The sequence below is a fragment of the Desmodus rotundus genome, chromosome 11, assembly GCF_022682495.2.
Source record: "Desmodus rotundus isolate HL8 chromosome 11, HLdesRot8A.1, whole genome shotgun sequence".
NCBI lineage: Eukaryota > Metazoa > Chordata > Mammalia > Chiroptera > Phyllostomidae > Desmodus > Desmodus rotundus.
In genome coordinates, this window is record NC_071397.1 from 6,966,556 (window position 1) to 6,981,750 (window position 15,195).

The 15,195-nt window shown below is 44.0% G+C and overlaps 1 protein-coding gene across 5 annotated transcripts in view; it reads right to left on the reverse strand.

The window, feature by feature from the left end:
• The window catches only part of KIF6 (kinesin family member 6), a 369,273-nt gene that overhangs the window by 171,387 nt on the left and 182,691 nt on the right, over nt 1-15,195 (reverse strand). For all 5 annotated transcript variants that reach the window (XM_053914011.1, XM_053914012.1, XM_053914009.1 and 2 more), the window contains one exon: nt 12,205-12,420. In XM_053914011.1, the coding sequence (XP_053769986.1) occupies nt 12,205-12,420 (216 nt within the window). The remainder of the gene's footprint in view (nt 1-12,204; nt 12,421-15,195) is intronic.

Here is a 15,195-nt window from a genome sequence, read left to right on the forward strand (position 1 = left end):
ATTCTCAGAAACATAATGAGAAATGAGGGAACGAGATGAGGAGAGAGATCAGCCTGAAATGCAGGAAGGGGGTGAAGTGATATTTCTGAGCAAAGCTTTCCGGCTGGGGGAGGCTGCAAGGCAGAGTAACAGGTGACGAAGGGCTTGTCAAGCAACGACTGAGGTTCTAATCAAAATCCAGCCTCACCTGTACACAGTGGAGAAAGGTGCATTGCCTCCAAAGTGACCTTTTTTTGTCACACTGGCCTCTCCCCCCTCGACATACGTACTGACTGCAGTAAATAGTAAGGACATAATCATAAACATGGAGACCAGCTAAGCCTAACTGTAGCGGGAGCTCAGTGGGCCATTCCGGATTGCGTTGTCAGAGCAGTTGATAGATGTTTTACAAAGATCACGTCTTCTGCTACAAAGAAAGTCAGGGTTCGTCTATCATGTTCCCAAAATACATTTCCTACTGAACACACTGACAGAAACCATTTTCATCCTTGTTGGTATAAATCCCAGAAAATCGTATTTGAACAAGGCAGTTCTGATGGAATTCGCACACTCCAGGGTGAAGGCAAATGATGCAGCTACTGCAATTATTGCCTCTCATCGCAGGGTGAAGTCTGATTACATTATGGCTGTGGCAAGTAACAGCTAGAATTGTCAGATAGGAGCTTTAAGGATTCTCAGCTCCACGCTTGACCCAAATAAAACAGCCCAGAAAAAAGAGTTTATGTAATTCAATTCTACTTCTCCTGCTTTAGTGTCTCTGTGTTACCTCCAGAGGGGGCTCTGAGGAGGCCGCTGAACAGTGAAGACGTACTTAGGAGCTTGCAATTTAGGAAATACAATACTAAATTTATAAATATCAGGCTTAGGGATGACTCATTTCTACAAAGCCACAAAATTACTGCTACTGATGCGAGAACAGCCCCCAGATCGGTGCCCCCGGCCCTTAAGGAGCTGCTGCTGCTGCTGGAATCCACTAGGACTCAGCAAGAGCAGAGCATGTGGGGGCCATACACCAGTGCCTCCCACGATGTGGGAGGAATGCTAACAGAGATCTTTCAAAGCCTTTCCAACCATTTCCATGCTGTATGTTCACCCTAACGTCACAGGGCCCTGTGATTGCACTGGGGGAGAGCACTCCAGAGGCTGGCTGCTCTCTCCCCCAGCTCCACTCCAGGGCGAGTGTACTTCAGAGGGCATCCTCAGGAGCCTCCCATGTAAAAAGCAGTAAGAGCCTGAGTCTGCTACACCCACCAGGCCGTAGCCCCAGAATAATCAACCTCACCAGGACTTTTATCTGTCACCTTTCCTACCCACAAAACGCAAGTGCCACCAGGCAACTGTCACCTCGCATATTGTTCTTGACCTCCTTGCCTTACCTTGGTCTCATCCCATCCAGTCCTCCAGCACGGCTGGCCTCCCTCAGAACCTGTCCTGCTCTACTCCCTGGACCCCGAATTCCATTGCTAATTAAACCCTGCCACATGCTTGGGATTTTCAGGGAACACCCCCTTCGGCTCTTTCTCGTCCCAGAAATCTGACTTCCCCTCAAGGAACACTGCCTCTTCTGGAGCCCTCTCAAGTGGAGGGTGTTCATGCTGCTCCGATATAAACACCAGAAGGGCCAGAAACCGTGTTGGCCTTCTGACTCACCAATACCATTTCAAAACCACTATTTTTTAATGTCAAGGCCAAAAATCTTTGTCCTTTGAGATTGGTGCCATTTGGTCCTGCTGCCCATGCTCTCTGAAGCTGAAGTTTAAGGCTACTTGTTATATGCTGGTCCAAGGAGTGAACAACCTCCCCTGACTTCTCAGCTGCGGCAAGCAGACTTGGGCTCCTGGCTAACAGTTTTCTTTTCCAATCTATTTCCTGCCAATATCCTGAATGATTTCAACATCCACAAAGAAACTCCATTTAACAAGCCTACCCTCAAAATCCCTTAACTTCCAATGATCTGTGTGGCCATTCCTGGCTCATTTCCTTACCCCTACTCTTCAACCTGGTAGAGTGAGCTTTCTGCCTCCGCACTCTTTGAAGTTGCTTTGGCAAAGGTCGGTGATCACTTACCATCCAAATCCAATAGACTTTGTAGTTCTCATCTAACTTGACTATTTTTGCAACATCCAATACTGTTAACCACACCCATCCCCTTGAAACTCAATCTTTAGCCTGGTTTCTGAGATCTCACTCTCTCTCAACTTTCTCTCTTGCTTGTCCTAATTCTCCTTTGCTGGTTCTTCTGCTTCAGGCTACTCCATTCATATTGGGGATCGTAAGTGTTCACCCATTGGCCCCTTTTTCCCCTCTTTACCCTTGCTACCCATCTCTTTTGGCCACCTTATCCACTCTCATGGCTGTAAGTCCATGTCCCATGTCTCTAATTAACTTCTTGCCTTGAGCACTAAAACTATATATTTATTAGCTTAGATGCTACCCTCTCATACTCATTCTCAACATATCTATAATTAACCCAATAAACTCTCCCTCCAAACCTGCTTCTCTTTGCATATTCACTGCCATGGTAAATGGCACCATATCCACTCAGACACCTGGGGATCATTCTGGATTGTTCATCTCACCCCCATTCTAATCAGTTGCCAACCAGGTCTCCTTCCTATGTGTACCCCCAAAGTTTTTCTTATCTTCTCAGTCCCTACTGTGGCCGGTTTGATTCAGGCCCTGATATGTTCTTACCTAGAGTGCTATGACAAAATCCTGCTTACCTTCCTTCCAGTTTCCGATTTATCAGCATGTTGCTCCCAGTGATCCTTCTTGAACAGAAATCTGACCATGTTACTCTCCAGTTACAAAGCCATAATGGCTCCCCACTGCCAAGAAAACAAAGTTCTAAATTTGAAAGCATGGCTTTTAAGCTTGTCACGAGCTGATCACCCTTCAGCTTTATTTCTTGCTAAACACCATCGTGTCTACACAAACCCTGCAATCCAGCCAAGCCAAATGCGTGAAACCTCACAAACATACCACGCGTTCCACGCTTTTGTTTGAGATGTTTCCTAGGCCACAGTGCTCTGTCCTTTTCTTCCCTCTTCTATTCCTTCTGCCAGCCATAAATGTGATTGTGCTTTGAAGGTTTTGTTTAAGTGCCACCTCTTCCATCCAGGTTTTCCTAAACCTACCCAGGGAAAGTTGGCCGTTCCTCTTCCATGTCTCGTGACACCCTTTCTGCATGTTCACCATGGATCTTATTCCAGACTGTAAGCCCTCTAACAGGCACTGGGCCTCATCCACCTTTTAATTTACAACACTTAGCACAGTGTGTATTAAATGAATTGATAGTAGCCCCTGCTCTTGTAGCTAACGATAGAGCTTCGTGATTCCCAGAGCCTCTGTTATAGAATGTTTACATTTTCTTCCTCATCTAGAATGGCACAGGGCTTCCCATGCTCCAGAGGGTAAACATGTAATTGGTGAAAGAGTAAAAGCTCATTGCCCAAGGCTGGACGAGACTCTGCACGTGTGTGTGCGTGTGTCCAGGTGTGCACATGTATCTGTGTGTGTGTGAGGGAGAGAGAGGGCCTGCTGTTTCTCTGCTTTCTCTGCTGCCGGAGTGACAGGGCATGTATTTTGGGCATCTCAAGTAGGAATGCAGAATACATTTTGTCACGAAAATAATGCTAAAAGCAGTGATTACACAATTCCTTTATTTATTCAGCTTTATGAGTCATTTTACTGTAGAGTGACATCATGAGCTATAAAGCTAAATAGGTCAGTGAAATGAGGACTACATTGGCATTTTGGATGCTGTGGGGGATACTGGGATGTGCCATCTAGATACCCCTTCCATAATCAACGACTTCAAGAATAACATACCGAGGAATAAATTTAACCAAGGAGGTGAAAGTCTATGTATTTCTATGTTAATGAAAGAAATGGAAAAAAGACACAAATAAATGAAAAGATATCTCATGAATTAGAAGAATCAATATTGTTATACTACCATACTACCCAAAGCAGTCTTAGATTCAATGTAATCCCTATCAAAATTCCAATGGCATTTTTCAGAGATAAAATAATCCTAAAATTTTTATGGAGTCAAAAGAAAAAACCCAAATAGCCAAAGCAATCTTGAGAAATAAGGACAACTCTGAAAGCCTCCTACTTCTTGATTTCAAACTATATTTTAAAAAGTATGACATTGGCATTAGAATTAGATACACAGATCAATGGAGCAGAACTGAGAGGCCAGAAATAAACCCACGCCCACACAGTCAACTAATTTACAGTAAAGGAGCCTAGAATACACAATGGGGGGAAGGATAGTCTTTCAATAAATGGTATTGGAAGCACTGGGCAGTCACATCAAAATAAATAAATCTCAACCTCGATTTCATATCCACATAAAAATTAACTCAACATGAATTACAGACTTGAACATAAGACCCGAAATCAAGAAACTCCTAGAGGAAAAGATAAGCAGTAAGCTCCAAGACATAGGTCTTGGCAGTGGTTTGTTGAATCTGATGCCGAAAGCAAAGACAACAAAAGCAAAAATAAACCAGTGGGACGACATCAAACTAAAAAGCTTCTGCACAACAAAGAAAACCATCAATGAAATGAAAAGGCAACCTACTAAATGGAAGAAAATGTTTTCAAATCATATATCTGAGGAACTAATAATGAAAATACATAAATTACTCATATAACTCAATAACAAAAAATCAAACAACCCAACTTAAGAATGGGCAGAAGATCTGAATGGACATTTTCAAAGAAAAGATACACATGGACAATAGACATATGAAAAGATGCTCAACATCACTAATTGTCAGACAAATGCAAATTAAAACCACAGTGAGTTATCACCTCACCTCTGCCAGAATGGCTGTTATTAAAAGAGACAAGAAATAAGAAGTGTTGGTGAGGATGTAAAGAAGAAGGAACTCTTGTGCACTGATGGTAGAAATGTAAATGCAGCCAACGTGGAAAATGGTATGGATGTTCCTCAGAAAATTGAAAATAGAACTATCGTATGATTTAGCAGTTCCACTTCTAGGTATTTATCCAAAGAAAACAAAAACACTAACCCAGAAAGATTTCTGCACCCCTATGTTCATTGCAGCATTATTTACAATAGCCCAAACATGGAAACAACCTAAGTGCCCAATGATGGATGAACGGGTAAGGACATTGTGATATACTCAGACACAATGGGATATTACTCAGCCATAAAAAGAATAAAATCTTGCTATCTGTAACAATGTGGGTAGACCTGAAGGGTATTATTCTAAGTAAAATAAGTCAGACAGAGGAAGACAAATACCATATAATATCTTTCACATGTGGATCCTAAAAAGCAAAAACAAGCTGATAGATACAGAGAACAGACTGGTGATTGCCAGAGGTGCATGGTGAGCGTGAGAGAAATAAAATTTAAGGTAAAAAAAAAGAAGAAGAAAAGAAAAACTTATTCCTCCAGCTGTTGGGAGCACATTAACAGACAGTCTTCAGTTGTCAACCCTATTTCAGGGTTTTCTTAGCTGAAAAAGTATGCCCCATTTAAAGCCATGCCTCCTGCCAGAGGGAGGCCCATATCCAATGACTGAAGATCATGAAGGTAGAAAGGCCTGCCCCCTTGCCTCAACTGGGGAGGGTTCTGAAAGGCCGCTCAGCTCCAGAGCCCCTGAAGCTCTCACCAGGACTGAAGCACAGCTCAGCTTCCCCTCTGCCAGCCGGCTCCTGCTCTCACTTCCACAGGCATTGGTCCCAAGGGCCCTTCCTCGTACACATGTAGCTCAGACTGCTTCCTGGGGAACCCAAAATATCTTTGTGTGTGAAAATAAAACCTGAGCCTAAAAACAATCAACTGAAGAGTTTATTTTTGAATGCAGCGTTTGCTAAAATGAAAGTTACCTGTGTTCTGACACAGTGTTCGTGTTGATGATCCTCTATCCTAGAGCCAAAAGGTAGGGTCCCATTCCAAGGACCATCATCCACTTTCCTGTTCTATTGTGTACAAGTAAGTTGCTTTGGGCAGTTGGTCTTCCATAATTGTTTGGCTAGGGTGCTTGCTCTACCAGACCTGACTGCCTCCTCCCCGCAATTTCTGGTTTGAGGGTATCACTCTCATTTGAAGAATTAATTTGCTTGAGCAGACAATATCCAATCTACTTTATGGACATAACTATACAAAAATACAGTCTTTTACCCCAAACTTCAGCATAAGGTAAGAAAAATGGCATTATCCCAGAATATGATTCTTCCCACAGCAGGGTGGGGAAATGGGGATGTTGGCCTGTATCTTACCTGTTTTCTTCTGTGATTCTAGAACAATACTTATTCATGCTGAGAACAGCACATACATACAAACCTTTTACCTCTTCAGGCTCATTCTATCTGGCTAAATCTTCCTCTTCCATTTCCTCTTCACTGTCATCAGCAGATATTTTTTTCCAAGTCATTCCACTGAGCGCTTGGGTTCCAGGTTCATGGTTTCCCCTTATCTGTCTAACCCAGCAATTTTAATACCCACCTGTAATGTCCATAGGGAATAGGTGTCCATTCCACCAAGCTACTTTCTGCCTCTTTGATACCTCTAATTCTTTCAGTCCTCCCCGTATTTGGAATCTGTGTTGCCTTCCTGACCGTACTGTTTTCTCCAAAAGTACCGAACTGATGGCTGACTAGACTATGGTTTTTCAGGAACCTTCAACTATTCAGGCCCTTTTATTGCAAATTCATTATACTGAAAGACAGCTTCATCAATTTACTTATCTCCCTCACTGCATTACAAATTTCTGAGGTGCTCACTCATGGCGACTTCTACGCAAGATAGGTAAGGCACATAGGTGCTCACGGGTGTCTGCTGAATCTAAGTGTCAGAAGCTGAGTCCCATCTGAGGCCATGCCACTTTCCTTTAGAAAACACTTTGACTTCTATTTGTTTGCCTACTTTTTAGGTTTAAAGACCTTATTAGAATCACAAAGATTATCAAATAAAACAAACATTTAGAAATGAGTGTGAGCCTTGATTTTAAAAACAGAAGTCTGTTCTCTCCTTCATTCTCTCTCCCTCTCTCTCTGTCTCTCCCTCTCTCTCTCATCATTTATTTGTTTCATCTGATCTATAGACACTTCAAATAGGAGGGATGTAAAGAGGTAACACTTAGAGCGAACCTGGGATAACTAACTGGTCAGTATGGCGCTCTTCAGAAGTGGGACTGCCCACAGAGCTATAGAGAAGGCAATGACTCACTCACTGACTAGCTCTTTACCTCCATTTATGGGAAAACGCAAAGATGAAAAGTGTGGTCAGTTCCCAAAAAAAGGGTAAGATTGATCATGAGAGATGAGGCCTAACACAAAGCAAACTGGAAAGGATGTTAGGAAGTCTAATTTCTCTTCTTTTTCTCTGGTTGTTTTATGGGTTAATTTTGCCTCCATCAAGTGGTCTTTGAGCTTTTCTTTTCGACTCCATGAAGGATGGGGTATATTACGCCTTTACAACAGTAGCTTTGTTCCAGAGAGCAACCGTTTGAGCACGACTAAGGCAAACTGATGGAATCACCTCCAGGTTTGAAGCAGCATCCCAGAGAAGCAGCATCTCCTGTTCTCCTGCCTGTGCCCAGCTGCACCCTCAGTGCCGCGAGCACTCGGATAGCCAGGGACCAGGAGAAGACACAGAGCTGGCTGTTTACCATGACGGACTGCTCTGGGTTCCCTCCAGCACCGCTCTTCATGCTTCTAGCCTCTTCTGTTTCCACCATTCCCAACTTGTACTATTGCGATTTTTCCTAAGCCATTACTTGTCTGCAATATGTCCTAAAGATTTCTTCCACAAACTCCCCCACGGAGCACAACTCTCACCATGCCCTTTCTGCTTTGGTGTTTGGTGTTTTCCTTGCAACCAAATGAAGAAAATTCTCTGGCCTGGTATTCAAGGGTTTTCATAATGTGGCCCTACTTATTCAATAAAGAGATGTAAGAAATTAGAACAGTATGAAAGCATAGAAAGTTAAAAGGGGAAGTTCCAATCTATCCCTCAACTCCCATTCCCCGAAGCAACCATCCTGACAATTTCCACTCATTTTTGTAGCCTTATTTCTTCTGACTTCCTGTATTTCTCCAAGGCCCAGCTAAACAAATAGCCGTGCCAACTCTACATATTTTTCCTTGCCCTATTCTAGGCTTTTGTTCATAATATTCTTTAAACCTAAAATGTTTAGAATGTTCTTTGCTCTATCTTTGAATAACCGATTCTACCAATCCTGTGAGACCTAACTTCCTTGTCACTTGCTCAGTAATGCTTTTCCTAATCTACTCATTAAAATTCTTCTCTTCTTGTTTGAATTCTCATAGCACTTCATCTAGTTCCTGCTTATAGCGCTTGTTATTTTATTTTCTGCTCTTTGGATACAAAGCCAACCTCCTTTACTTAACTGTAAGCGCCCAGAGTCAGAGGCCACTTCTCTGTTCACCTCAGCGCCCCTACAACACGTGCCCTTGGACCTTCTGTGAACATCGTGGAGATTTAATAAACTCTCACAGAGTGAGAGAAGAGAGCCTGGAGCTGTGGCTCTGGCTTTCCGCTCACCTTTTAAAATGCCAAGGACATCCCCTGTGGTGAGTGGGTTTTGTTAGCATCCTTGGCAGTTAATGGACGTGGCGGGTCATCAGGGGGTATGAAATACTGACAGGCTCCAGGTACTATTTGGAACTTACAGTCTGAGAACTGAAACAGAAAAATAACCAAACAAACAAAAAACAAAACAACAACAAGAACAAACTAAAAAATCCACCCCCCCAAAAAAACCCCAAACAAACTATAAAACTCCTGCTATTTTAAAGAGAACATTATGACTCTTTTCAAACTGCGGAGCTTAACAATCCCTCCTATTATTTCAATAAAACCAAAACAGACATTTAACCTCCAAAACAACAACAAAAAACCCCAAAGCCTTTAACCGTCCTCGGCCTTGGCAGGCTGCTGGCACCGTGACTCTGTGGGATTCTCTAGTGAGCCATGAATTCGGTTGCACGTTCTTTCAACACGAGAGATTTGAAAGGAGTCATTTTCAGCATAAAGTGGGGCTAAATGGGAGGAGGGGGGTCATCTAAAAGTGGAGACCGTGTCACAAGTCGCAGGGTAGAGCTTGCTTTCTGCATTAAAGAGCGCCCTGGGGATGGCAGATAGAGAAGGATGACACCTACACCAGGCAGAAACACATGCAAAACAACACGTTTCTTCAGTTTTTTGTATTTGGTTTCGAGTACACAGGCTTCTCGTATGTAAAATAATGCAATAATAAAAACCTAGTCAGATCCTAGGATCTTAAATGTTGTAACAAGCTATCCCATTACCTGTTGCTTTGCCGCATGGATTCATCCCGAGCAATTTTCATCCTATCTGTAGTTTTGCCAGAAAATAAAATCAGTCCCCCATCAATCCCTCTTCCAAACGCTTAGATCATTATCAATCCATTTGTGAGCCTGCACCTATTTAAAGTTATTGCTAGAACTGTATCCAATGACAGTTAAAACAACTCAAAAATCCTTTCAACTGTGAGGCTTTTCTCCAAAACTCTTTTACCTCATTTGTACTTGGACTTTACAAACAATTTCCATTATTTTTTTTCTGCGATTTTCTATTCAAGTAAACTTAATTCATTCTCCAAACAAAACTATAGTCTTTCTTGATAACAGTATCAAGGGAGGGAAAGAGTTACTAAAAGTTGACTAAAATTATGAGTTAGCAGAGAGATTATGAGATGCTGTGGGGAAAAAGAATTATGAGAAGAGAGATGATGTGGGCAGGAGAAAATAGAAATAGAGAAGGTCTGGCACACAGCGAGGGGATGGGCAGTGATGTCCAAGGCCATTTGTGCTTGGGCACATGGTGTGCGTCTTTGGAAAAGGCCAGTAAACTGAGTTGGTTCTATCATGAGCCTGGGGTTCTAATGTGGGTACTCATTGTGACCTTCATTTTGGCAGAGGTGCCAATGCTGTGTTCTCTAGCCAACGATGCCAATTGTCACAGGGCCAGGGGACCCCCTGTTCTTTACCTCCATGAAGAGCCTCACCAGACACCCAAAGGCCTGGGGCCAATCCTCAGTCTTATCTCTCACCCCCCATCACAGCCTTGAGTTGCCAAGTCCTGTTTGCTCTACCTCCTAAAGGCTTCTGATACCCCACCTCTCTCTCAACATCCCCACCCTTTGACCTGGACAGGGAGTCCAGGTCTGTAGTCCAGGTACTATAATGACTCCTAACTAGATATGCAAAATTTGTGTCCTCTGCCAATCTATTCTTCCCAGCCTCTCACTCCCCGAACCCCAACCACCCCTGGCTTTTTGCTTCTTAAAATGCTTCTTTGTACCACAAAGGCCCAGAAAGCTATGTAAGTGATTGTTCTGCTTGCAATATTCATTCCAGCCACACTCCCATGCCATGCCCCCTTTTAGATCTTTCTGGTCTTAATTCGAGGTAGGGTTCCCTGGCACGTGCTCCCTCCGTAGTACAGAGGCGTACTTCCTAGTAAACTGTTCAAGGCTCTGTTCTCTGTCGGCCTGCACATGCTCTGAGGTCAGAGATTGTGTTTTCCATGTACATCCTTGTTTGTGATATGGGATAAAACAAGAATGTATGGGGTAAGGATTAGATTAGTGAATTCAAGTGGGAAACTTTGAACAGTACCTTATATAAGGGCTATGTAAGCTTTAGCTGTAATAATAATAATAATAAGAAGAAGAAGAATAAGAATAAGAAGAAGAAGAAGAAGAAGAAGAGGAAGAAGAAGAACAGTACCTAGAAATGTGTACTCAATAAATAGATGTTGAATGAATAAACTAATAAACTAGTGAATTCAGCAGTTCAGAGGGGCTCTCACTTTTCCAACCAGCTGTTACCCATAACAGACTATAGGAATGCTGTACAGAACACAATCACGCAAAGGAATAATCACTTTCCCCCATCTACAGCCACCACAATAAATGGTAAAAACAGCATTTTTGGTTTCCTGTGATTTTGAATTTATCCTATGCTGTTACTAAAAAAATATTAAAAGCAAGAAGATTTGGAATTAAAAGATAAAGAGGGTCAAATACATGGTAATGGAAGGAAACTAGACCTCAGGTGGGGCGCACGCGAAGTACACAGGCATCAAATTATAGTCTTGCACGCCTGAACATTATACGAGATAAAGGGATACAGTGTCACCCACTCTATATCCAAGCTTCTCAACCTCATCTGTATTAACTAAAACATATCTTTCACAATGACTGCAGTCCTCTAACTATTCTGAAGCCACCTTTTAGAAAATCACGCGTGTCAGCTTACCCATCCCAATCAATGTTTATACAGAAAATTTCAACCCACGTTGCCAAATCAGAAGCTTTCCACCCCTTTGTCCCAGTACATTCCACGGTTCAGACTCTCCCACGTCTTTAAGAGACAGGCATCAGTCCCATCCCTGCACATTGTGCTTGGCTGGTCTGCTGGAAAAAGACAAGGACCCAGATCCACCTGGGCCCCTGGCCCGGGCCTGTAGCTGCGCTACTGACACTCGTCTGCAGCTGCAAATGGGGAAGGAGCCCCCGAGTGGGTGCAGCCCTCTGAGATTGTCTGGCAAAGTGTTGCTTGTTTACTGCCCCTCTTGGCAGGCCGGGGCCGTATTTTTAAGCTGTGTAGCTGCAGATAGTTCTCTCGAATTCAGAGATAAGCACTGTGTCATCACAGCAGCAGAGCAACACCTGCCCTTATTCTTTCCCTCCTACGGCAAAGGCAGGTCCTCGCTCCTTCCTCAAAAGTTAACTTTTCTGCAGCTGCCCTGGGTCCGTCCATTTCTGCCTCTAAACGCTGTGGCAATTCGGACACTGTTTTCCCAGTTTCGTCTTCAACTTTGAAAACTCATGTTTAATTTATTTGATATTTGTAATAACATCTACAAATCAATGGATAGAGCCTGCATTCTTGCACATTTAAAACTCAAAAATGCTGTGATAAATTCCACTGTGGAGAAGGAGGAATACTAGAATTTTTTTCCGAGGGTGGATAAACTTTACTCGGGGTCTTTTGTAGCTGCCACCGCAACTACAAGGCCTCAGGAAACATTAGTAATAATGAAAATGATGACGACAATAAGATTATAACTGTTGATGGTTTTTTTTTTATAGTGGTGTGTAATTTATGATCGTCTCTGTTTTCTATTTAAGGTTATATAATCTACACTTCCAAAAAAGTATCACTGACCTGTTTTTCTCTGGAGCAAACGGGACCGGTGCTCGACGGTGGTGGAGTCCTGGACCTGTGTGGGAGCTGAGGACAGCGACGGACTTGGACCTCCCGGGTTCCCAGGTGGAAAGGGTGAGCTCTGTGCGTGTCTGCACTGACTTGTATCCGCGCTAGATAAGTGGAGAGCATCCTGAGCTTTCTTCTTTTCCTTCTTTAACATGTTGACTAGAATATCTGAGACTTGATTTAAGGATTTCATGACTCATCCTACATTATAACGATCAAAACATGAGTGTTTCAAATGAGAGTAACATTCCCAATAGTATTTTCTCCTTGTCACATGGTAAAAACTGACGAAAGGAGCCTCCCGTTTCCCGGAGTCAGAGCCATGGACAGTGTAGAGGCTACTGGTCTTTCGACATGGTGCCATCAGAGGAAAAGACAGCAAACCCAAAGGTCTCTACAAAGTGTTCTGAGTTTAAACCAATTAGGCCTTAAAATTTTTATGAAAGGTTTATAAAAGTGAAATGAACACGGAGTAGTAGCAGGCAATGGAGCTACGTATATATCAGTGAGTGAATGAGAGTTTAGTCCAGGAGGCTCAGGGGTGGAGAGAGAGGAGCAGGACCGGCCCAGCTGGCAGACGGGCCACATCAGCCCAGGTGGCCAGAGCACCCCACACCCTCAGGTAGAGCACCTTCCCAAGGGCTTTAAAGTTACTTCGTTTAGAATATCTAACTTCAGGTCTAAAACTGATCCCAAAACAGGTAAGTTATTTGTTAGATTACCATTTTAAAATGCACCTTTTGTAGGCCATTTAGATATACTATGGGTATGATGATGAGTGATAAAATCACTCCATTCTGCTCTATTTTACTGTTCTTTCGGGTTTGGGATGTCTAGGACTCTCCGGGACTTTTGTTGTCACTACGATGAAAAACTGTAATCCCCCTTGAGAATGTCAGAACTCTAACTGCATTCAAGACCTTTCCCTCCCTAGAAGTGGCTTCATTAACGTAAGGGTTTGGGAGAATCTGAGGACAGGAGAGCAGAGAAGACTGATACTCAGAAAGGAGAGGAAGCAACCAGTCACACTTAGTCTTGGGCAGGTCATATGGACACTGTTTGGCTTCCATCTTCTGCCTCAGCTTTGACTCCAACTTTTCAATTTCTGGAAGAATAATCAGTTTTTCTTTTACAATCCCAGTGAGGCCTCTATCCTTTGCCTTAAAAAACCCTTGTACCCACCGAAGGTGTTCAGACCATCGGTGGCGTCTAGGCATTGGCCCGACAGAGAAGAGCGGGGATCGGCCCACGTCCTCCACTCCTCTCTGCGGGCCCCTGATTATCGACAGCAGCAGCAGGCCCTTCGGTTGGTTCACACTCTGCGGTGGCGACATGCTTTCGTGTGCCCACCCAGGAATGGGAAGGCGAGAAGGCAGCATCTCTGGAAGCAAGGATCCTGCTGGAGAAAGTCAGGTCACACCCACGTGCACACGCACACACACACACACGTTACAGCGCGAACGTGCCCAATAGCTTCTTTTAAAAAGGTCAAGAGCAAATGAATGGCTACTGCACATTGGGTGCTATCCTTTTTAAGAGTGACACTTATGCTGGTACGTGAATGACAGAAGGAACCGGGCAGAAGGAGAGTACCTCAGCAGAGGAAACGGGTAGGGCTAAAACCCTAAGAAGTGGGCTTGGCAGTGCTTCCCAAGCAGAGACCATTTTACCCCGCGGGGGACATTTGGCCAGGTCCAGAGATATTTTTGGTTATCATACTGGAGCGGGGTGGGGGGGTAGGCGCTGTTACAGAAATGTGGTGGGTAGAGGCCGCAGATACTGTGAAACACCCTACAACACGTAGGAAAGCTGCCACGACAAAGAGTTGTTCAGCCCCAAACACCAGTGGTGCTGGAGCTGAAAACCCCTGTGTTAGGAGAACAACAGAACAGCCGCTGTGACCGAAGTCTGCGGGACAGGGGTGCAAGTGATGAGGTCCGAGGGGTAGGCGGGGCGTGGTTACCCAAGGCCTCGTAATTTGGAGTAAGGAATCCGAATTGTATGCGCAGTTTAACGGGAAGCCCCCCGGAACATTTTCATCCTACAAACTACGTGTTCTGATTCGCATTTTATAAAGATCACAATACAAATCTATCTTCTTTGCTGCCTTCCTTTTTCTCACCTTCCCTTGTGCTCTCCCCTCCCCACTCTGTGTAACTCGGGTCTTCCTCCGTGTCAGGCTGAGTGGGGCACTCAGTGACACCCTGTGACATGTTTGCTGAGGGGGGTCTGAACCGCATTCAAACTGACAATGTCACTAAAATGACATCACTTTCACTCGCTTCCACGTCGGTCACGTACAGTCTTCTGTTTACCTCAAGTACTACTGGTTTCTTTTCCGCTGTTACATCACAGCTTCCTTATTTTGCCTGTCATAGTAGTCTTGGCCTTCTGGGCTCTACTTGGTTCAGTCTTGGTTCTACAAAAAAATACATGAAAATATCCTCCCACCCAACTGTGAAAAACTGTGCAGTTTCCAGAACATTTCTTGGTCAGGAGCCCCTGATCAGTGTAAACTCTCTGATGAGGAAATTTTAGCTGCTGTTCTTCCTCCCTCTGACCTACCCATTGTCTACAGTTGTCCACAGTCATGCACCGCACTCTGTGGTGCTGCAGAGCGCTCACTACCTCCAGGGGATGAAGTACTTTTGCTCAGCACTACGGGCTTGTCCGGGCAGGTCTGTGCTTCTCCTGAGGAGGAGGAAACCGCTTCACAGAATCGTTGTGAAGCAATGCCCAGAGAGCTAGGATGTCAATCTGGGTGCAAACTTTAAGGTCAGCGTTCTTTTCCCCATGCCCCTTACACACCATCCCTTTGAATATGAGCCTCAGAAGGAGGGGGCCCTGCTCAAGTTATTCAGTCAGGAAAGAATCCATAGCCCTTCCTCCCCCCCATGAACAGTGGTACCTGGATTTGCCAGTGAAGAAGGAAGATGATGTTAT